Consider the following 25,315-nt stretch of genomic DNA (forward strand, 5'->3'; position numbering starts at 1 on the left):
AATTGAAAGTAAAAGTTTTATTAACAAAAAATAAAGGAAACTTAAGCACACAAGATTACAGTTACACAATTAAGGTTAGTCTTACAAAACATTCCCTCAAAAACTCTCTACTTGGTCAAACCCACAAGTAACCACTTTCCAGGCAACCTTCACTTATAGGTATTTAAATATGAAATCCAGTAATATTACACAAGGTAAACTGCTGTAACTTCAATAAAGGTGTGCCACATAACCTTTATCCTCTTCCGCTCTGCAGTGGAATTCACACCAGAATAAAACTGCATGCTGCAGCCCAAGACTTTTCTGGCTTGACTAGATGAGTGATTCAAACTGCATCCTCCCCCAGCCCAGCACTCCAGCTATCTCAATGGGCAGAATTTTTAGGTTTAAGGGCAGGCATGGACGGTGGGCCTGGGATTGGCTGGGAAATGGGCCGCCATCCGCGATCGGCCCCCGACCCAGTGGCCGGTTTAAAAACATCACAGGTAGCTCCTTGAAGGCTGCCATGGAAGAACATCTCTTCTGGTAACTTGATAGAAGGGGTTATTATACTTGAATCTGTGAGAGAAGTTATGATATTAAATTAATATAACATCATAACTTCTCTCACAGATTCAAGTATAATAACCCCTTCTATCAAGTTACCTTGATGACATCATTACGTCTCAACTTTGGAACAGATATATTCAAAAAAATTACAAGAAGGGAGAAATAAATAAAAGGATTTAAAAGTTAATGAGAATTCTGTATAAATATTTGGAATTTTAAAGAAATACTGACGATCTGAATGTACAAAATTACAAGTTAAATTCCTCTGTTCTACAGTGTATGAATCTCCTTACAGTATAAAAACATAAAATAGAATCATAGTCTAAATTGTAATTAGAATTTAGGATTTATAATATGTATGACTGCAATGGAAATATACTCCTAGTACCAGTGTACATTTTATTAGATGATTAACTTCTGCAGTTCTATACTTTAATAGTCATCAACTTGTAAAGTGAAAATAGATTGCAAATGCTTACCCCAAATAATGAAAAGCAGTTTACAATGACATACCTCATTAACAATGTGGATGATGGGCTTCAGTTCTAAGAATAACTTTAATTGGAGCAACAGGGGAAATTTGGTTATATGAAATCAGAGCTAGATCTCAATAATTATTAGAAATTTATCACACATTTCTGGCCACTGCACAATGATTGATGAAATTCTAGTTCATCTTCTGTTAAACACAGTCAGCAACATTCTCCTAGTAATGTCCTGGCAACAGCAATAATAATTCAACAAAAAGTATTTCCACATACTCATTTTCTAAAGGGCTATTTGGAATTGTCAGATCTCTATTTTTCAAGAGTTCTTCCCTTTTTAACTACCCATGCTACCATTGTTTAAGAAATATTGTACATCAGTTTGATTTAAAGCCACCGAAGGGGAAAAGAGACTTTACATTTTCCAGCCTTCTTGTAACATAAATTAATTTGAAATAAGTTGTATTCAATGACTGTTGCCTAGCATTGCAAGTATTCATCCCATATCGTGTTAACAGATCCATAAAACATGAGTGTGCTGCATTTAAATTATATTTTAATGTGATGATGTGGAACAAAAAGACACGTTGCATATATTTGATGTTTGTTAGTTTCAAAATACCACATATGTGGCTTATACACAAAGAAATTGTTTCATAACAGGATATAGCTGGAAAACAAAATCATGGCAAGGTGAGGATAGCTTCTTAGAACAGCAAACACATCTGTCTATCTGTTTCATTTTAATCCAAGCATATTTTATACAACAAGTAGTTGTTCAAAATATTAGAAATGCTGAAAAGCAGAAAGCAGCACATATTAAATGATTTGTTAATCAAATCATAATTTGTTTGATGCTGATGTAGTTTAATCTAACCTGTTAAGACCTTTATCTTCATAGTACATTTGTGTCCCTGAGTAAATAGTCAGCCAAAGATTTAAATCTTTAGGGGGATTTGATGCAAGTGGTTGTTCGGATTTGTGCCTTAGCAACTCATATCTGAAAAAAACACAGGTTGTACGATATGATTATTAAATCCAGTGTTCATGACAATTGATGTTTGCTGCTAAAAAAAGAACATTTAATAGATTTTCACCTAATTTCTTTTTCAACATATTTGTAACTTTTATATATCAGCACAGTACTGATAAAATATGTAGTCTTTAAATATAATCTCAATGTTATACTCCATATTATTTATGTTATTGTCATTGCATGGAGATATAACTTCCAAAAAGCAAATATGAACTACAAAAACAGTAATGAGCATTCATATGGCACAACTTGAAGATACCAAGGTAAGAGCCATACCTTCTACTATTGCAGTCAAAGGTTTGAATCCCACAGAGCTTTGGTTCAACCCTCATGTTTGTTTAATGAACTTGCCAGAGCACTTAACTGACTGCTTAAAGGACTGAGCCCATTGATAATAGACTGACAATCCTGGCTCAGTAGACAAGGACCAGGAAACTGTTTTGTAGATTCTTTATTCTGAAGATGAATCTGAGGTTCACATCCAAACACCATTATAAACCTGATGTTGAAATTGATTGTGTCTGAATTTTCCCTTCAGCTTGTACCAAAGTTCCTGCCATTGCATATTTGGAGCATTTATGGATAATGCAAAGCATCTCTAAATTAATTAGATGGGAGGTCATGAAAATATCAAGTAAATTTTGGCTCTGTGTTGGCATCACTGGTGTATATTCAAAAAACAATTGGCTGTCTAATAATGAATCCAACTTTCTTTACAACCAGCTCTGCATTATGGGGCTTTCAAAATCATGCTAGCATAAAATCTACTTCCTAGAGAATAGATGTTTTGCCAGTTGGAAGTTCACTTACAAATCTAATTGGCTCCATCACATAAAGCAGAAAGCTGGATTGCAGCGACCATATTGAAGCCTTAGTGCCACAGATTCATGTTATCAATATTCCAATTTGTTCATTCTCTCTCATTCTGAAACTGCTCTGTTCTTCACTAGGAGCACACATCTGTGAAGTGGCAGGATTTGTATCCATCTAATAGTATGAGCACTGAATATGAGCACTCAGCAATCCCACCAGGAGCAACACTCATAGGAACTGAGGCCAGAGCTATTTTGAGACCAGGGCTCAAAATAGCTCTGGCCTCAAAGTTAATAATAGGCATGCTGCAAATGCACTCTGCCTGTCAGCTGCCCACTCGGATTAAAATCTGTCTCATTGTGTCTCCTGATTTCTTGATCATCTCACATGATTGATAAAGTTTGTTTCTTTAAAAAAGAGAATCATTCAGAGAGCCTACCTTTCTCTGAAAAATACTAATTGGAGGATGCTCAACAATGTAATGGATGGAAAAATCATACCTTACATTAGGTCCATTTGGTCTTTTGGGAGGCTGCCATAAAACAGTAATAAATGACTCGTTAATGGGTGTTGCAACCAAGGGGCTAATACCCTGGGGAATTGTGGGGTGAGTAATTACTCCAATTGACAAACTTTCAGTGCAGCCCCCTATGAATCCTCCACCACCGGTGCAAGCAACAATTGTCACTGAATAATTGGTGGAAGGGAGTAGATCCATCACGGTGTACTGCAGCACGGAGGTGTTCAAAATTATGATGTGTGGATTGGGCATTCGGATTTCATAATGAAGGATTTCACCGTTTATCACCAGTGGAGCTCGCCAAGTAACCTGCAAAAAAAGTTACACTCTGTAACCAGATTCATATTGATATCACTGTTTATAAATGTCAGTAAACTATAAACTTAACTTACTGCTTAGCAGCTGCCAATTTTAATGCCAGATGGCTTTCAAAGAAGCATGTCTTTACCAAAACTTTTATATTTATTTCACTCCGCGTATTTTAACTGCTTGAAAAATTAAATGATTGCGGCAAATAACGCACAGGGCAGGATTTTTAGGTTGGCATGCGGGTGCGCGCCCGACCCGGACGGACTCGAAATTGTGTGAGATGACATCGGGTGAGAGTGCTGACGTCATCATGTGATATTTCGGTTGGAAGTGCACCTGCCGACAATTAAGAGGCCAATTAGTGCAATTAAAGTTGTAATTGTCTCCGCTTTTTCATGGTCCGTCCAACCTTATGGTTGGCAGACAGGCGAATTGGCCAGGCGCACTTTGCATTTTTCATAACTCATCCAAGGGCGGGATGAGGTGTCTGTTATTAAATTTTAAAAAATAAATATGTATGGACAGAATTTTTATCATGTACGTGTTCAGATGACCGATTGTGATGCATAGACATTTTATTCCTGATTTTAAAAACTTTATTTATTGGTTTTAAAGTTTTCAGCTCCCTGAGGCAGCTCTCTGCCTTCAGGGAGCTTTCATTCAGCGCTCGCCTGCGCCCGCACTTACATCAGCTCCTGCCCCCCTCCAGCCCCCACCCAGCAGCGCTGAGCATTTCAGTGCATGGTTCACACTGGCTGGCTGGTTATAGGCCAGCCAGCGTGAAATCACAGTCGGGGGTCGATCGCAGTTGGCGGTCCATTCCCCGGCCGCTCCTGGGCCCGCCGATCGTGCCCACACACTGACCTAAGAATCCTGCCCACAGTGAACTACAAATATAACTGAATGTAATAACTGAGTTAGAAGAAGGTTTGCTTAAAAAATCAGACACTGCAGGTTCAAATCCTAGATCTAACTGATGTTCAAATCTGCCCACCACATTTGGGATAAGTTTCATCAGTTTTTGACCAGAATGCGAGGGGAAGTGCCTGCTGGGGTTGATGCTGCCAGACCTGCTGAGTTTTTCCAGGTAATTCTGTTTTTGTTTTAATACTAGCAATGCCTGTCTCCTTGCACTATAAATGCATCTTTTGCTTACTGCATGTCCATTCTTTTGGTATCAATATCAGCTGTGGTGTTTGCAGTCAAACAACAACTGTAAGATTTAGTTGTATGCAGTAGGAGAGGAAATACCAAAGGGGTAGCCTTAACTAGATTTAGATGACGGGACAGAATGAATGGTTGCTAAATTTTCTGAAGACACAAGGATAGGTCAAAGAGTAAGTATAAGTGGCAGAATTTTGCAGCCCTGTCATGGAGGGGGCAGGGCCATAAAATGCAGTGAGCCATTCAAAAGTGCATTGACTTTGGCGGGACCATAAAATCCCACCAGTGTAAAATTCCGCCCAAGGAGTCTGCAAAGGGATACAGACAGGTTAAATGGAAAAAACTATGTAATGTGGGCAAGTGTGAACTTGTCCACTTTGGCAGGAAGAATAGAAATGCAGCATATTCTTTAAATGGAGAGACATTGCAGGACTCTGCAATACAACCCTATGAAAATCTGAACTTGAATCAGTTTTCCATCTGATGTGAGTTTCTGACCCCAAAACAGACTCAGCTCTTGTTTCCCACCTCCATGGTGAAATTTCAGCCCAAAGAAGCATGGGCATACAGCTCAGAGGCTACTTAGAAGACAACAACAGATACATGCCATTTTGATTTCTGATTGCATAAATTGTGCTTTTTTAGAATGGCTTTTGTGTTTTTTTAATTATTATAATATGAGGCAGCACATCACCAATTGAACTGCAGTAGATGATATGTGTACCCTCTTCTTGAGGCCAAATGGTGTTAGCTTCAACTGATTATTCATAACTGCTCAGTGCAAAGTGATTCAATGTGGGTATTACACTCCAGTAGGTTTGTCTAAATAGTTGTTGCCTCTACGCCGGCTGCATCTTCTTACTTTTCCTCCTATCATTGGCAGGGTGCATTGAGGTTTCTTATTGCCTATAACCAACTCCGCTCTGAATTGTGAAATTTTGCAGCATGCACACACATGGCGATAGCACAAAGATAGGCAGGGAAGTAAGCTGTTAAGAGGATGGAAGGAGTCTGCAAAGGGATATAGGTAAGTTAATTGAGTGGGCAAAAATTTGATAGGTGGAGTATAATGTGGGAAAATATGAACTTTTCAACTTTGGCACAAAGAATAAAAAAGCAGCCTATTACTTAAATGGGGAGAAATTGCAGAACTCTGAGGTACACAGAGATCTGGGTGTCCTCGTACATGAATCACAAAAAAGTTTGCATGGAGGTACAGCAAGTAATTTGGCAGGCAAATTAATGCCATCATCAGCACCACCATTAGCCAGTACCATGACCATTAACATCCCTTTGTCCTTTTGTTCATACCTTTGCCAATCTCTCCTTTGCTTTCACCCATCGTTGACCTTCTATCCAGCTTCACCTGCTCCATCCCCCTTAAACAGTATAATTTTCATCACATTTTTACATCTCTTTAGCTCTGAAGAAGAGTCATTTGGACTCAAAATGTTAACCCTGTCTTTCTCTCCACAGATGCTGTCAGACCAGCTGAGCTTTTCCAGCATTTTCTGTTTTTATTTAAAGCAAATTGAATGTTGTTTATTGCCAGGAATATAAAAGGGATATTTTGCTACAGTTATACAGGGTAATGATGAGACCACATCTAGCGGACAGTGTATAGTTTTGGTCTTCTTATTTAAAAAAGGACATAATTGCATTAGAAATAGTTCAGAGAAGGTCATTCAACTGACTCCTAGAGCAGAATTTTCTGCCTGTTGGGCGGATGGAGCGGGCACGGGCCTAATTGTTGCCTGTGTCTCCATTTTATGTGGGCGGGCCAATTGAGGCCCGCCCAGTGTGAATCGCGGCTCCCAAGGACAGGGGGAGTGAGAGGGGGGTGGCGGGACAGCAATGACTGCCGGGTCCAATGGCGACCCGGCGGCCTGTTTAAAAAAGTTGCTGCGGCCTTTCCAAGGCTGCGAATCGTGGCCAGTGGAAGGGCTCCCCAGAGCACTGTTGCTGAGCAGGCCAGGTAAGAGGGTAAGGCAGGGGGGCACTGTGACCCTCGTTTTTCAGATGATTGCCTTGCTGCCCTCCTCGAGAGGTGGCAGCATGATGGGAGGTCCTCGTACTCCAGGACAGGAGGAGGAGGCACCCCCACATGACCAAATGTGTCTGGGAGGAGGTGGTAAGCTCCCACGACATGGTGCGGCACACCTGGATCCAGTGTCGCTAGCACTTCAACGACCTGTTGCGCTCAGGAAGGGCGAGTACCATGTTGGCATTAGTCACTTAATCCAGTAGGTAGGCTTTCCCCCTTGGCACACCCCCCCCCCCCCCCACCCCCCAACCCCCAACCCAAGTCTGAGTGTAATGACTACATTGAATCATTGACGGAGTGTGGTGCCTAATGTGATGTAGGCAGCATTTGGCCAACGGCTGGGGGGGGGACACACAGGCCTAGCATCTCTGGCAGCAGTGGGGTGAGGAGGCACTGGAGCCCTGATATCTCCCACTCTGTTTGGGGTGGGCCGTCTGCAAAGAGAGTCCAGGTACAAGTAGCATTAATCAATGCTCTTCTCTCCCTCTCAGGAGAAGAATGTACATAATGCCGCTGAGCGAGTGAGGACTGGCGGTGGGCCGGCACGGTTAGCGATTCTCAGCCGCTTCGAGCATGAGGCCCAAGATTTGGAGAGGCACCATGTGCCCGAGACTGGGGTGCCATGGGCAGGTATGTTTGCCCAGCAGTGAGGTCACCATTGTTCTCCCAGCAGTCATGGCAGTGCTGAATGTTCAGTGATTGAAGTTTGCAACATGGCTTGGCCATTGCTTATGGAAGGATGAGCGCATAAAGATCTGGGGGATAGGGATGCACATTGACATTGTCTCCACGCTAACAGATCCGATGTCCTTGTTCTTCCTTTCAGCATCAGCGAAGCAGGGCCGGGAGGAGGAACAGCAGAGGCCGCCTCTCACACCTGAGGGCCCTGAAGTCATGGACTCACCAGTGTCACACCATCTCTGTCAGGCAGGCACCAGCGCAGATATTAGCACCTCAGTGGGAATTAGAACATCAGCTAATGTCCCAGGGCACAGCGGTGAGGGCACTTCACAGTCACTGGAGGAGCTGGCAGTGACAGAGAGTGCCCATGGTGCCAGCAGTCAGAGGACTGCAGGGGACCAGGCACATGCTCAGTCGGTGCCTGATGATGTGCCTCTGGAGTCGTCCATGACGCAGCAAACGCAGGAAATGTGGCTGGGTGTGTGGGAGCATCTGGGGGAGATACATGAGGCTATGCTTGGCTTGGTGTCTGTGGTGGAGGAGTCTACGCGGACAATTGCTGAAGCAATGAGCCTCATGGCCGAGCACCATGCGTCCTCCATGGAGAGAGTGGCAACTCTCATGAAGCAGCTCCTCCAGGAGACCAATCAGGGCTTCCTGGTGATGCACTCGGACCAGCAAGCCCTCAGACCAACACTGACCTCAGCTGGTCAGTGCCAATGCGGGAGATGGTCTGGGTACCAAGTTTCCTAGCTCGGTGCCCATCCATCTACGGTGATTAGGGAGGGCTGAAGCAACCTCACGTCGTCAGCACAGCAGCTGCCTGTCATCTCTGTGGGCTCCTCTCAGGGTGCTCCAGGTGATGGCAGCAGCTCCTCCGCCCCTCTGCCAGTGACTATTGCATCCGATGAGGCTGCGACGACTGGGGAGTTGGCAGCTGTGGAACTGGTAGCTCCCTCCCAAGCAGGACCAGCACAGGCTCCACGGGCCAGAGGGCGACCACCAAGGTCATTGAGGCCAACAGGACAGCAGAGTCAGCAGGCTGGCTCAGATGCAATTCCCAGCAAGGGGGCAGCACCAAGACATAGCACCTGAAAACATAAACATAAGGCACACCACGGGTTTATCACTGGTGCTTTTGTGTTAGCTGGCAATGAGGTCTTTATGAGTTGGTATGATTTTTAGCACCTTTGTCATTTTGTTTTCTTAAGTTCCTTTGGTTGTAATATTAAATTCAGGCCTGTCACCATGGCTGAGGGTTCCTGTTTCTATCTGCAGGTGGATGGTTTCCAAAAATGTTACGAGTGATTCGTGGGACATTCAGCTTTATTAACAAGGCTCTTAGTTAATGTTCCTATCCAGGCAGATTTTGCACTTAGGTATCGAGTATGGAGCCTGCAGCACAGGCTTGTCCTGGAGGTCCATATGTGGTGTGCTAGCTGAAGGTTCATTGGATTGAAGCCTCCCAAGTGTCCCTGCCTCCCTGGAGTATGCCGAGGTCAACCTCTACCCCCTCAGCATTTCCTTGTGCGTGCTCATCCTCGGACTCACTGCTGGGCTCATCGTGTGCATCGTGTGATCTGGGGTGTACTGGAGTGCACCCCCTGAGCGGTCCAGGCATCGGAAGCGCATCTTGAGAATACCAATGGCTCTCTCCACCACAGCCCTTATGGAGGCGTGCCTCCTATTGTACCACTGCTCAGCTTCTGTTCTGGGATGGCAGAGAGGCATCATGAGCCACCTTCTGAGGGGATAGCTCTTGTCACCCAGCAGCCATCCATCAAGCTGAGCTGGAGCACTGAAGAGCCTCGGCACCTGGGAGTGTCTGAGGATGTAGGCATCGTGGGAGCTGCCTGGGTACCTTGCACAGACTTGTAGAATCAGCATCCCGTGATCACACATTATCTGCACTTTCATGGAGTGGAAGCCCTTCCTGTTGACGGAGACACCGGGTTTACCTGCTGGTGCCTTGATGGCCACATGTGTACAGTCTATTGCACCCTGGATGCGGGGGAAACCAGCAATGGTCGCGAAACCTCTGGCTCGCTGTATCTGGCTTGCCTGGTCCCAACGGTAGAGGATGAAGGTCAATGTACGCCTGAACAGAGCGTCTGTAATCTGCTTGACACAAGTGTGGACAGCTGCTTAGGAGACACCGCAAAGATCACCTACAAGCCCTGGAAGGGGCCAGAGGCATAGAAGTTGAGGGCAGCTGTGACCTTTGGAGCCACTAGCATGGGATGTCCACCCACACAGTTCACAGAGATCTCAGGCCCTATCATCTTACAGGCATAGGTGACTGTCTCCCTTGAGAGACGGAGCCTCCTTCGGCATTGCTCCTCAGACATATTGAGATAGCTGCTTCACCACCTGTATACCCTAGCAGCAGGATAGTGGTGTCTTCTGTGGCCTCTTCTGCCTTGGACTTCCTTTTGGTCCTGTACCCCTTGTGCCTGCTCCTGTCCTCACAAAGGTGGCTCCCCTGGAGGCTGATTGTGCACTTCTGGCCTCCTCCCCCTTCTAGCCCTCCCTTCATCCTCAGAGGAGGTACCTCCAGTGGGGAGTTCAGCTCCAATTCCCAGGCTAAGGGAAGGCTTCCTAAAACCTGCAGGCCCAAAAAAAAGTCCTCACTGCAGAGTGCTGACCTAAAGGTTGTCAGTCCAGACCAAACTGCTGGTATGCATTCTGAGATATTGCAGATCACACAGGCAAGTGTCAGTAACTTTGAAAAAATCAATACTTGACAGAGCACATTTGCGTTCCTACTGAGCCCTCTTATCCCACCCGTAGATGAGGTTTGTACAAATATGTCCTACCCGCCTGCCCTTTGCGTCCATGTGCCGACCCAAAGATCACTGTCGATTGGGGCCTCAAGGGCCCGTTAATTAATGGCAGATGTGCATCGGATATCATTGCGTGCCCGCCCAATGAAACATCACGATGGTGTGCGGTGACGTCAGGACGTTCGCCCGACGTCACTGTGCGTCATTTTACATGGGAAAATTCTGGCCCTAGAATGAGGGGGTTATCCTATGAGGAAAGGTTGGACAGGTTGGGTCTGTATCCATTGGAAGTTTGAAGAATGAGAGGTGATCTTATTGAAACATATAAGATCCTGAGGGGACTTGACAGGGTGGATGCTGAAAGGATGTTTCCCCTCACGGGAGAGACCAGAACTAGGGGACACAATTTAAAAATAAGGGGTCTCCCATTTAAGATGGACATGAGGAGAAGTTTTTTCTTTTGGAGAGTCGTGAATCTGTGGAACTCCTCCCCAGAGAGCAGTGGAAGCAGGGTCATTGAATATTTTTAAGGCTGAATTAGATAGATAGATTCTTGACTGACAAGGGAGTCAAAGGGTAAAGGGGTAGGAAAGAAAGTGGAGCTGAGGCCACAATCAGATCAGGTATGATCTTATTGAATGACAGAGGAGGTTTGAGGGGCTGAATGGCTTATTCCTGCTCCTAATTCATATGTTGGTGATTATTTTGCTCACCTTGGCTGAACGGTACAAAAACATCTACCCCAAACAACCTAAATAATGGAACCAGTCTTTTAGCCTACCAGTAATATGCTCTAAGGAGGTCATGTAGCTCCGCAGGTAGCATCCCTGCAATTAAGCCAGAAGTTCAAGTTCTACCCCTTGTTGGCCATGGGTGGGCCGTTCATGACACAATTCAACAGGTTGGTAATCAGCTTGCTAATTTTTCCAAATTGCCCATGGCTGGTAGTAAGAACAGGAGAGATTCCTGCTCAGCCATGCTAGATGTGGACTGGTGACCCTCAAGCAATAACTACTTGTCTCTCTCTTTCTCCGAAATGGACAGAGATGCCTATGGTCCCTTGTGAACTATGGCTAATTATGGACAGACAGATATGTTCTACACCAGGCTTGCCCAACTTTTTTGTGCAGGGGGCCTCATTTCAAGTTTTTTTTTCACTCAAGGGGCCAATGAGCAAATCTCGTCAAGATAAAGTTTGGCAGATCATTAAACATGACTTTTTTAAAATGTCTACTTCAAAGCAATAACTTGATAGTTTAAAAAAAAAGTAATAAAAATGGCCATTAAAAAATGCCAAGCAGCAGAGTTAACCAATAAAACCTTTTTTGCCTTTTTGCTTAAGAAGCAGAGCTAGAGAGAGACAGACTAGGCCCCGGTCACCAGGGAAGGGGTGAGGACCAGGGCTGGGCCAAGGCTTTTGTTTTAACTAACACTGACTTTGCATTTGCCTCTGGTGACACACACTCCATGCTGGCCTCAGTGGAATTCATACAAAAGCTGGGGTCAGGCTGGGTTTCCCTCCTCTCCTGGACTGCATTGTGGATCGGTTTTTGGGAGGGAGGAAGAGGAGGGCAGTGTGCGTATTCCAGCTCATTCCCAGTCTCAGGGTTCTTGCTCTCACTTTTTCACTCAACCAGACTCACCAAGCCTCACTCATTCACTCTCTAACCCGGACTCACTCACTTGCTCAGGCTCACTCACTCACTCAGAATCACTCACTCGTTCAGACTCATTCAGACTCACTCAGATTCGCTCGCTCACACACTCATTCACACAGGCTCATTCACTCACTCACATAGACTCACTCACCCAGACACACACACAGACCCACTTGCTCACACAGAGTCAATGACCCACTCAGATACACTCATACAGACTCACTCACTCACTCGTTCAGACTCATTCACTCAAAGTCACATTCATTCAGAGTCACTCAGGCTCGTTCGCTCATGCACTCACTCACTCAGACACACTTCCACAGACTCACTCGTTCACACAGTCAATGACCCACTCGGATACACTCACACAGACTCATTCACTTACACAGACTCACTCATACAAACTCACTCACAGATTCATTCGTTCACCACTTACTCACTCACATAGAATCACTCACTCACACTGAGCCATTCACTTATTCATACAGACTCACTCACTCAGACACTTTCATACAGGCTCACACAGGCTGACCTACTCACTCAGACTCCTTCAGTCACTCACATAGATTCACTCACTCACACAGGCTTACACTCACTAACACAAACTCACCTACTCATTCAGACTCACTCACACAGATTCACTCACACCCCACCTGGGCCTGCAAAGTTTGGACATCTTACCACCGAGAAGTTATCTGGGACACTGGAGGGATGTACTTCCTCACTCCGCCCTGTCTAGGGCTCCAGCTACCCCGGGTGGGTGGGGAACAGGGCAGGCTGTGTTGTTACAATGTGTCTGTTCCTTGGGGCCTTCCTGGCCCACTTCACCATCTTGGCACCTTTGGCCCTTTAGGGGCCTGGCGCCTGAAGGGAAGGGCAGGAGAGGGAGAGTGTGGCCAAAGATAGAGAGAGCGCGTGCTGTGAAAACAAAGTGAAGCTACTCATCTTCCCACTGCTCGCTGCTCCTCCAATCAGAGGCTGTTTTTCTCCCAAATTTGCTGCTGATAGCAAACTTGGGGCAGAAGCAGCCTGTGATGGGTGGAGCAGCTCTTTGCAGAAACTTTCAATTAACTCACCTGTAGTTTGAACTGGCTCAGCAGTTTGATACAGAGGCTTTGCAGCTGGGTTGTGGTCTGCTGGCCATCGGTTGGACAAGCCTGCTCTACAGAAATTCTGGTAGTCACATGAGCCTCATTGTGTTGGTGCTATACTGCTGTATTCAGATTTCTGATTGATATCATGAACTGGGGCTGCAAACGGTAATGCTGGTCTACAAAAAGACAATGATTGAATTTGAGGGATTCCCTCAAGGAGTTGGGAAATTATGAACTGCAACAGAATGAATGATTCCCGGATTATTTCTGGGAATTGACCATTAAAGTGCAAAATTGACTCACCGATGAGGGAAACCAGAACTCAGCTAGGCTATTTGAACTCTGTGCTGCTTCAAACAGACCACATTTTTGTTGTAGCAAGGGCCTTAAGCTGCAGTGCGGGAGTCACAAATTTATAGAGGAGATGTAAAAAATGCTCATGAAGGATGGGTAAGGTATGTAAGAACTGTCAAGTTATTTAAATCCCAAACATTTTACAATTTAAAAAAAGCCTGCCTGTGTCAGTGAGAGTTGAAAAATCTCAAGTTATGAGGTTATTTAAATCCACAGCTCTTTAAAAAGTTGAACAAAAACAGCCTGCTGTGTAAGTGAGAGTTGGAAAAATAGTTGTAGCAGTTACAATTATTGTTTGTTGACATCACTCCAAGGGCTATCATTATGTAATTATTAATGGTTGGCAGCTTTCCATGACCTACAACTATCCCAGCAGCGTTGTTATGAGTTTACAGTTTGATTGACAGCTCAAAGAATTTATTGAAGGATTAGCAGTTTTTGATGTGGGGTTATGAATATAAATCTGTTTTGATAAGGGATTAAGTGTGGGAATGTTCTTTATTATAATGAAGGCTGTAATAGATATTTAGAACTTATTTTATCTTATCTCAACATGCCTCCTGAGGTCTGCCCATGGATATGGGCATGGAGGCTATGAGGGGCTATGGAGGTGGGTGCAGGCATTTGTTGGAATTGAGGCCATAAAGAGCCATGGTGGTGGGTGGGTGATGTGTGTTGGCATGGAGGATATGAGATGCCATGGGGGCTGGGTTGGGGGCATGAGTTGGCACGGATGCGAGGATAGATAGTGGGTACAAGAATGATTGGGTGTAAGGGGTGAGGACTAAAGGGTTTAATATTGATGAAACAACTGGGGTGAAGTCCCAGAAAATCAAGGCAGGCCTCTAAGCAGCCTGCCCCAGCATTTGACAGCTCCTGTGGTTGCCTCTGATCTCTGTCTGGGGGCGGCATTCCTGACTTCATCCCCACTCAATACCATTCCCCCCAGCCACCCCACCACCACCACCCTTCACGCCTGGAGTTAAAAAAGAATGATGCCATTCAGAGCACTTTTTCCGCCAAGGCAGGTGTATTGAGCCAAATAATATCCTGACTCAAACAATCCACATCTGGTGCAAAAATCCAGCCCAGTGAGTCAGCATAGTATGCAGATAAAAAATGGTACTGGAGACATATTTGGGGTCAACTTGGAAATTCCTAACAAAGAGGATTGGTACACATTTGGTTGAAAGTAAATAAAATAGGAGGTGAGGATGAAATATATGTTTTCCTCACTATGATGGGCCAGATGCTTTTGTAGTTTTTAACCAATGTTGTCCCAGAGACCTAGTTTGATGGAAAAGCTGAAATTAATGAAATTCTGGACTCATGCCATGTCGCCAATAAGAAAAAAATTGCAATGAGAATTATGTTCTGTCAAAGAAAGCAGTTTCCAAGTGAAACTATTGCAGATTACATTCTCACATTTAAGAAACTCTCTCAGCACTGTGGGTAAGGTGTGAATTTAGAAATCGACCTTAATGTCACCTTCGTAGGAGGGCTAAAGAACAATAAAATCAGGCAAGCTTTTGAGCAAAGGTAATAAGCTGGCATAGAAGGAGGAGGTCTGCAATGAGGCCACAGCTGTGGAAAACGCAGAGATAGTTTCAAATTGCAAGCTGTTGGCCATTAATGAACAAACTTTATTTACACTTCTCCAACAGAGAGGGCAGCAGAGAGGGCTGATAAAAAAAATCTCAGCTCTTGCAAAATACTGCATTTCCTCCCCACACCTGAAGATGGCGAGCCTTCTTAAATTGGCCTTCTGTACCTAGTAATTGAGTTCATTGGAATGGCAAAAGGAATACCCATCTTCCTATTGAGCTTTACTGCAACATTCAGAAACAATATGTAGTTTACAGAATTTCCCTCTTCTGGCAAAATGAAGTGTTTATACATTGTAGCACATTTGATGTAGTAAAATGACCCGAGGTGCTTCACAGTAATATGATTTAACAAAATTAGACATTCAGCCAAAGAAGGAGATTTAAAAGGGATGAAAACCAATAGAAGTAGTTAATAAAATGATCAGTCATATAAGTTATTGTGAAATAGTTTCAATGCAAGCTATAGGAAGGTGATTTTAAAATGAATCCCCAATGCAGACAAAATAAGCTTGGAAATGACTATGCCTGTTTATTATGGGCAAGTGGCTCATATGGGATGCTGCCTTGCCCAAAGTTACAGTTTGCAGCATGGGGCACAATTTGCATAATTTTTACTTGTAAAGCAGGTTGAGCACATGCAAATCAAGGCCCACCTTTTCCTAGCAAAAAGGGTCATCAGTAAATCTAGAGAAAAAAAAAACCAGCATGCAAGGTCAGAGGCCTGATTCTGCAAAACGTCCACATCATCAGAAAATCTAGCCTATTATAGGTAAATTGTGAAACATATATATCCTGTGGAAAATGGTTGGTACACTATAAAATGAATTATGTACATCCTGATAACATTAATCTTTCTGTTATAGTTAGCACCAATTGGGATTCTCAATGGATTTTGAAAAGAGGCACAAAGAAAAGTATTATGGTTGACAGAATAATGGAATTGCCATAAGAGAAACTTCGTGAATGGGTCATGTAGGTTAGATTCCTGACAGATTTTACTTATTTTGATGGCAATGATTCCAGAAAAGCAACACAGGCAAAAATGTAAATATTCATCCATGCACCCATTACAAATACAGTAATAGTATCTCAAGGGGAGTAAATCTGACCTCGCTATCCATAGTGGAAGCCAATGTTTGAAACCCAGTCTCCATAGCACTGTATAAACAAGTCTCAACTGAAGGACAATCTGATTCTGTCGTTTTTCTTCCATACACTATTGATGTTAGCAATTGGCTTATGTGGCTCCACGATTGCATTCAGCACATTTGCTAACAATCTTATCTACTTTATGTGTCAAGAACCAGTGTTGTATTTCTGCACTTGCATAGAACCTTTTGTTATCTCTGTTTATATTTTTTGACTCAGGATAATGGCTGGAAATATTCACTGACTAAAGGTTGCAACGTTTTTTGAGGAATTTACTGGGTTGGATAGATAAGGGCAACATAGCCTTATGTGGATTTTCAAAAGGTAATTGATGAACGGTCTTATAAGAAATGTATTAGAAAAATTAAAGCAAATGATGAAACTGAAAATGTACCAGCACAGATTATATGTTTGATGACAGACTGGAAACAATTTAGGTCCAATTTTCCTAAGGGTGGTAGGAATCGGGAGCCGGGGCCGTGTTCCTGCCTTCATCTCCAGGCTGCCGAGTAGCATAATGTTGGGGGGCCTTAACTAACCAAGATGCTGGTCTACCGATGTGGTCGGCAGACCCAACCTGAAATGGAGATGTGGCGATTCCGATGAAAGTCCCACCTTGGCTGCCATCTTTGTTTAAGAACTGAAGCTTCATTGAAGTCCTAGCTGGCAGATATTGAGGCTTCTTAAAAGTGTTATCTGCAGATCATGTTGTGAGTACTGACCTTCACACTTTATTTCTCTTGGTTGTGCAATATCGGAATGCACCTTTAAAAGATGGCCCAGCAACATTGAGCCCTTATGAAATAATCAAACCATTCCAGACTCCTTGGTGCCTTTATTCTGCTGCCTCAGAGCCCACTCACAACTAAACTGATAGCCCAGCCTGTCTCAGCTCATCACTGAAAGTGTCCACAGACATCCATGAAGTTAAGTGACTCTCCCAGTAACTCCACCTGACCAGTGTTCAAATATGAGGACTCTAACTGTACAATGCACTAGGCACTCCTAACTTCATACCATGCCAGATCTGTTTCCCAAATACCTTGCCACCCAGCAGGAACCCATTCCATAATGGCCTGCACACATGAGCACTTCAGCAACCAAGCCTTCACACAATCCACCCATCACTTGTAAGAAACCCAACAATTCACTAGCCTCTCACATTCATGCGCATTGAACCACCTGATGCTGTACTGGTTATGAAGCAAAACACACATTCTGACTTTGGTAATTTGTACACTCCAAAACCAGAATGCCACAGTCAGGCAGCAGCCAGCTGGAGTGTTGCATGCCAGCCCCAAGGTTCACAGATGTGGACCTCTAGGTGCTCGTGGGATAAGGTCGTGCAAAGGAGGGACATAATATTCTCTGAGTGCTGAAAATTCTCACCGTCAATTGCCAAAAGGACGTGGATCGACATTGCAAGCGTGTCAGTGTCACCGGTGAGCATCGCCGGATATGGCTCCAGTGCCGCATGCACTTCAATGACCTTTGGTGGTGTGGAAAGGTAAGAGGGATCTGCAAGAAGTAGGCTAGGACCTTGGGCATACAGCCTGCAACACTTCCAGCAGCTGAAGGGACACAGGACGCATGCTGCTCCTCACTGTTGGAGGACCATATGTTGCCAGTGCACTCACAGCCTCAGCGAGACTTTGCAGCATTTAGCAGCATTTTACCAGCCCCCAAGAGATGGAAAGAGGAATTTTACTGTTGGGGGGACTGGAATTGGGCAGTCTGACCACCATGGAGATGGGCAGCCAATTTAAACATGCAAAGTTCCAATTAAGAGCTATTTTACTAGGCCATCAGCATTTTGCTATGATGGATTGCCCCGCTGCAATGTGAGGAGATAGCCAGCTGAATGCAGACAGCCTCCCAGCAGCAGCCTGGGGCAGAAGGGTTTTTGAAACAAAGAGGGGGCTGCGGTAAGGAACGTCACCTCCCGCTCCCCCAGCCATTTCCTCGGAGGGATTTCCCCTCCATCACTTGCAGTTTTAAAAAATACTTCTTTTGACTTTCCTGTTGTAGGTCGAAGTAGCCTACCTGCTTGAGAAGTGATGACCACTCCTGGGAGCATTGCTGAGGCTCCTGAGCTCCCTCTGATTGGACTGGCAGCTCCTGGGGCTGGGTTGCTGTGCTTAATAGGGTGGCAATCCTGGCTACAGTCACTGCATTAGCTGCCACAGTAAAATTGAGGAGTTTGTCTTGCTGGCAGCCTGCGCATGCCGATGGCCCACCTTTCCAGCTGACATCAGGCTATCCGCCCAATCAGCAAAATTCAGTCTATAATGTTTATTAGGACTGATGACAACTCCAACATGCTCCAGCTCTCCATCTGGGGGAACTGCCCGTCTCCATGCAAGACTGCAGTATCTTATCCCCCCTCTCCTTCTTGTCCTTGCAGGAGAAACAGGCGCAGAATACCCAAGGAATGGCCCAGACCAGGAGCCAGGACCCCAGCGATGAGAACCATCAAGGCCATCGAGGAGGTGGCTGTGGCGATAGCCATGGTCCCACAGGAGAAGGTTGGTGACCGTCATCCGATTTGCACATGGCCAGTGAAGAGGCCCATGCATTTATGTGGCATGGTGCAGGCGGGGACTTGGGGGAGGCAGAGGGGAGGCCAGTGGCAGCACAGAACGCTTCATTGAAATCATGCTGAGCACTGGTTGGTGTGGAATACCTCAGCGCTGCAGAGCCTTCAGGGTCTCCAAGGCTAACTCTCATCAATTCCTTTTGTGTCTCACACAGGTCCCAGCAATCTCAGGCCACCTCATACCTCTGAGGAATTGCTCGGACAGCAGCTGGAGGAAGAGATGTGAGGATGTACCGTCACATTTGACTAGTGCACTATCCACCAGCGCAGATACTAGTACCTTGGTGGCTCCATGTGTGCATGTCGAAATGATGGAACCTGGTGAGGACCATAGCACTGGCATGCAGGAGGAGGTGTCTGAGGCAGAGGGGTCTGTGGACAATTCCCTTTGGAGGGGAGAGGAGAGTCACAGTGACGTTATGCTGGGCCTCAGAAGTCACAGTTTGGGGCTCGGTACTTGAAGAACCAGGAGCAGATGTATGACCATCTCTGTATTGCCTGAGGCTGTGCAAGCTCATGAACTGGCTGGCGGAGTTCATGGATCAGATGAGCTCCATCATGTTCTTGGGAATCCGAGCACATGAGTTCTTCCCATGAAAGAATGGCTAACCTCATGGGGAGCAATATGTGGTAGCAACTGGAATACATGAAAGGGCAGTGTGATGTCCTACATATAACGCAGGGCATTTTATGTAGACTGGACCAGTCAGTTCAGAACCTGAGCACTGATGTCCATGGAATACATGAAACACTGAGCAGCCTGAGCAGGACATTTGCAAGGATGGCGCACATCTGGTTGGAGGGGAAGGTAGCTGTGCCCCAGCAGCAGACTCCCTCAGGCCAACAGGAGTGCCAACCAAGGGCTGAAGAAGTGCTAGAGGAGGATGAGGGTCCAACAATACTCGCAACACCCTCTTCACCCTAAACTTCCTTGGCCCCTCTGCTGCTCCTGCACCTCCTCCGAGGCAACAAGGGGAACACAGCATAGGAGTGCGTTCCCCTTACGCAGAGGGCACCTCATTGGGTAAATCACTCAGTGAGTCACTGTGGTGTGTTGTAGGTGCTGCATGCATGTATTAACTTTAACCCACCAAGTAAATAAATCCACCATTCGTTAAAATGGGATGCATTTTCTTTATAACTATGTGCTAAACGTTAGTAACAGTTTGTGAACAAAACAATAGCTTCTTACTGGTTACAGTGAAGAATACATACAGCAATCCATCTCTCAGTGACGGAGAGATTGCATAGGCTGGATGCATGGCTGTCTTTCATGTGCCAGCACATGCTCGCTGCATTTACAAGCCTTGGGATTTGCCCCGCAGGCATCAGAGTTCATATTCTGAATCTTTGCTGATTAGTTTGTCGATTTTCCCTCACTTTAATAGTTTCCTGGATAGACTTTGTTGTGACACCATGGCCCAGGCCAGCTCACGCAGCAGAAAGCTCTCTGCACCTTCTACCCCACCCTCTCCCATGTTCTGCTCATCCTCTTCCTCCGAGGACAAAATACTTTCTTCTCTCTCCACCTCTTCAAGGGTCACTTCCCTTTGCTGGGCCATGTTGTGAAGCTTACAGCATACTATAATAGTGAGCTAAACTCTGGCAGGTGAGTATTGCAGGGCACCACCTGAGCAGTCCAGGGAACAAAAACGTATCTTGAGCAGGTTGATGGACTGCTCAATGTGGGTTCTTGTCAGCATATAGCTGCTATTATAATGTCTTTGGGCCACATTTCATGGTGCACATACAGGTGTTGGGAGTCATCATCTCAGAGGGTAGCCCTTGTCACCTAGAGTCTGTCCACAGAGCTGGGCGAGGAATGGAAGAGATGAGGAAAGCTCGACCAGTGTAGAATATATAATATATATATACACACACATATATATATCCTGGCAGTTAGCATTGAATTGCAGGGGCTTTTTGTCATGTTTTCACACCATGGGGAGATGGTAACTTAGTCGTAATGGACTAAATGGGACTAGTAATCCAGTGGCTCAGGCTCACGCTCATGTTCTGGGGACATGGGTTCAAATCCCACTATGGCAGCTGGTGGAAATTAAATTCAATTATAAATTCTGGAATTGAATGCTTGTCTCAGTGTTGGTCACCATGACAACTATCGATTGTTGTAAAAACCCAACTGGTTCACTAGTGCCCTTTAGAGAAGGAAATTTGCCACCCTTACCTCTTCAGGCCTACATGTGACTCCAGACTCAAAGCAACTCTTAACTGCTCTCTGCAATGGCTCTAACAAGCCACTCATTAAGGGTGGTTAGGGATGGGCAACAAATGCTAGCCTTGCCAGTGATGCCCATATCCAATGAAAGAATGAATAAAAAAAAAACACCAGCTGCACATTCATGGTGGTAAGCCTTCCTGTTGATGAACATCTCTGGCCTGTCACTTGGTGCTCTGATGGCCACATGGGTGCAGTCAATGATGCCTTGCACTTGCTGGAACCGGTGATCCCATATTTTCCAAGTGCCCTCTGAGTCTGGGAGGCCCATCAGTGGGAAATTTGACGTAGTCTCTAGTCTTGGTGAAGAGGGCATCTGTGACTGTCATGATGCAGATGTGTAGAGCTGACTGTGAAATACCGCAGAGTCAGTAGTTGAGCCCTGAAATGATTCCAAGACAAAGAAATTCAAAACCACAACTACCTTGACTGTTACTGGCAGGGCCTGGCTTCATTGACAAAGACACAGACGTCTGTGACCATCTCCCTGGAGAGTTGCAGTCTCCTTTGACACTGTCTTTCTGACACATCCAGGCAGCTTTGTCTGTTCTGGTATATCCTATGCTGTGGGCAGTCTCTTCTTCTTCTCCTCCATGGCTTTGGCTCCATGGCTGTGTACTCCTGATGCCCAGGCACCCTTCCTCACTGACCATACCACCATTGCAATGCCTTGGTGACCTGAATGTATGATGGAGTAAGTTTGATTGGAGACGCACTCTCCCTGTTGCCCAGATGATGTTGCCACTAGTCTGGTTCAATGCCCCAATGCCCGGACAATGCCACTTGTACTCGATGCCATTGAGGTGCCAGAGACCTTACCCCTGTCATTTCACCCTCCCTTGATGACTCCTGCAGCTTTTAAGCAGTGCAGAGACCTTTCAGCCAGCTCAAACAATTGAAATAAAATTTTACACACTTTCCTTGCCATTGACTTACCTCCTGGGGAGATGATGGCATAGTGGTAGTGACACTTGACTAGCATTTCAAAGATCCAGGTTAAAGCCCTATGGAGACAGATTCAAATCCCACCATGGCAGCTGATGGAGTTTAAATTTATTTAAGAAATAAATTAAACTTATTAATAAAAATCTGGATTGAAAACTAATCTCAAAAATAACGCCATGAAAATATTATTGATTGTCATAAAAACCCATTTGGTTCACTAATGTCCTTTAGAGAAGGATATCTGCCATCTTTGCCTGGACTGGCCTACATGTGACTTTAGACCCAGAGCAATGTGATTGATTCTTACGTTGCATTAAATGTCCCCTGAAATAGCAAGCTACTCAGTTGCACTACCAGGTGTACAGTACAGAAAAGTAAAAAAGGAATAAAAATAAACAAACCACTGGCATCGACTTAGGCACCAGAAACAACAATGGTACACCCAAAACCCTGCAAAGCCATCCTTACTAATATCTGGGAATTTGTGCCAAAATTGGGAGAGCTGTCCCACAGCTCATCAAGCAGCAGCCTGACATAGTTATACTCACAGAACCAGGGAACTGAGGGCTCCCAATTCTCAGCTGCTTCTGTGAAAATAGTCTTTCAATTTAGACTGGGACTTTTACTGTGGCCTCAATGGGCTCAATGATTGAATAGATTGAATAGGAAAAGATTGCAGAGTGGATTTTAACCATACCTGGTCAGTATAAACTTTGTGAGTGTGGAATTAAATATGAGCAGGTTCATTACTAGCTGCGAGATTTCCTATTCTAATTAACAGAACTCTGCAGGTGTCTGCCTGAAGCAGGTGAGGACTTCATGAATTTATGTGAGTTGGGGTCCGATTCCACCAAAAGGGCCTTCATTGCATTTTCACATGAGCAGGGAAAGTACCATAATTTTCCTGCCTGGTGAAGCAGGTCTGCAAACAGAAGAGGCTCTTCAAAGTAAACATAAAACTTTCCTTCTCGAGACCAAGAGGAGCAAGCATGCTGAGCTGGGACTGACAAGGAAAGTCGCAGCTACTCCTGCCATAGACTCACCATGCCCCAATCTTCCCTCTTGTAAGACAGTCCCTAGCTGGACTCTCCCTATGACTTAGTATTGCTCACAAGCCTTCCCTTGGTGCTGGCTGGTATCCGTTGACAGCTTAAACCTTCTCTTCCAAACATCAGCCAACTACTACCGGTCAGCGGATATCTTGGAACTCAAACAAGGGCCTCAATTATAGGAGGCACCAGGTTTCCCACCCCCACTGGCTAAAATGTTGAGTAGGAAGGGGGGGTGTGGAGCCTGCCAAGGGAACCACCAGCTGCCAATGACCTTTAAAAGACTGGAGGGACTTCCTCCCCTCAAGAACAGGGAGTCCCCCCTCAGAGAACTGCCAGCCACTTAGAGGCCAGCAGCTCCAATACCTCGGAACACAGGACTGTGATGTTGAATCAGGACTTGGGTAAGTATTTTGGGGTCTCGCTAAATTCCAAGCTGGCAAAAAGGGACGAGGATTTGAGAGGCCAGTGGGGGAAGTGCAACCTGTGGGGGTTAAAACTTTGGGGCGGCTCACAGGTGGGCCAGGTACCTGGTAATCCTATGGAAATTAATTGCCCACTTAATGGTCTGAATTGGCCGTTATGCCCAATATGACCCTGACTACTGGTGAAATTGCAGAGGGGGCAGGGGTGAGCATGTAGGCAGCAGGCAAGCTGCCTTCTGAATTTAATTCAATTTTATTGAATTTAATTTAATTCAAATTTGTCATCTCTCTTCAGGTACCATGCCCTAAGACGGTATTGGCAACCATGGGCTTCTATGGTCGGGATTTTCTGGCCCTGCCCTGGCGGAGCATGCTGTGGGTGATTCAGCGGACCAGCAAAAAGTCCAAAAAGACTTTCAGTGGGCCGGACGATCCCAGCAGTGGGCGGGGCTGGATAAACTCACCTCATGGGCAGCATCTTCAGGTTGGCGTGCGGGTGTCGGAGACCGCACGCCTGCGCTTAAAATGTCGCGTGCTGATGTTGCGCGAGCGTCTCAACGTCAGCACGCAGCATCGCGATATTTTGGTCAGCGGGCATGCTATGCAGCGGGACATGCACCCGCCATTAATTAAAGACCTCATTAAGGCCCTTATCTTGCCAATCATCGACAATTTTGAGGGGCTCATGCGAACTTCGGCTCGGTGCACGGGCCCAGCAGGCAGGCGGGTAGGTGATTTTTTTTACAAACCTCATCCAGTGGTGGGATGAGGTTTGATAGCGGTTTAAAAAATGTTTAATAAAGTTTATTTCATTAACATGTCCCATCTCGTGCGACATTTTCACATAATTGGCTGGCCCGCTTAAAATGGCGGAGGGGCCCGCTTTGGCAGCGGTGATCGGCTGCCCGCCCGCGGCCGAGCTGGTGCGGCCCGCCCGCCCATCAAGGGCAAAATTCTGTCCCGTGTGTTTGGGCTTGGTGATTGCTATTGCAATGATTTACCTTCTGCAAATTCTTCCTGACCTGGCAATTCTCCTACCCTTAACCCTTGCCATAGACATATTGGAAGAATCTGCAGGTTGATAATCAACCTGTCTGGCCACATTATGAATGTTCCTCTATGGCCATTAAGTCCCAGCGTGGGATTCAAACCTGGAACTTCTGGCTCAAAGGTAGGGATGCTACCACTACACCACAAGACCTCCTATCCATAGACTAGCAAGTGCAATTTACACTAAACCCATACTCCGCCTTTCCAAAACTCATTCCAGATTAAAATTAACTCTTATGGCTGGAAATTTCCATGGTGTTACACCCACTCTATTACCACTGACTTTCCCAAAGTATGATAGGAAACTCATTTACATGCATAAGTGAGGTTTGCACTGCAATTCTGCTGAAGTTACGGTGGTGGAACAAAAGAGGTTGCACCATCCCGAGTCTATTTCTCTGATTGGGAGAATTCACTGATGAAGTGGCGTCAATTTAAAAGTGTCATGAAGATAGTGAGGAAAGAGATTAGGAGACAATTCCTAGTAGTGGTATGGAATGATTAGCATATAGAGACTGGCTGAAACAGAGACTATTGTCTTTTTTAAGGGAATTTTTTTTAAATTCATTCATGGGATGTGGGTGTTACTGGCTAGGCCATCATTTATTGCCCATCCCTAATTGTCCTTGAGAAGGTGGTGGTGAGCTGCCTTCTTGAACCGCTGCAATCCCTGTGGTGTAGGTACACCCACAGTGCTGTTAGGGAGGGAGTTCCAGGATTTTGACCCAGCGACAGTGAAGGAATGGCAATATGTTTCCAAATTAG

General features: G+C 45.4%; 1 protein-coding gene across 1 annotated transcript in view; it reads right to left on the bottom strand.

Moving 5' to 3' along the window:
- ush2a (Usher syndrome 2A (autosomal recessive, mild)) overlaps positions 1 to 25,315 on the bottom strand; it is a 1,196,697-nt gene that overhangs the window by 336,252 nt on the left and 835,130 nt on the right. The window contains exons 41-42 of the mRNA XM_041207243.1: positions 3,384 to 3,712; positions 1,912 to 2,034 (exon numbers count right to left, since the gene is read on the bottom strand). Coding sequence (XP_041063177.1) covers positions 1,912 to 2,034; positions 3,384 to 3,712 — 452 coding nt within the window. The remainder of the gene's footprint in view (positions 1 to 1,911; positions 2,035 to 3,383; positions 3,713 to 25,315) is intronic.

The sequence above is a fragment of the Carcharodon carcharias genome, chromosome 2 (assembly GCF_017639515.1).
Source record: "Carcharodon carcharias isolate sCarCar2 chromosome 2, sCarCar2.pri, whole genome shotgun sequence".
NCBI classification, from domain to species: domain Eukaryota; kingdom Metazoa; phylum Chordata; class Chondrichthyes; order Lamniformes; family Lamnidae; genus Carcharodon; species Carcharodon carcharias.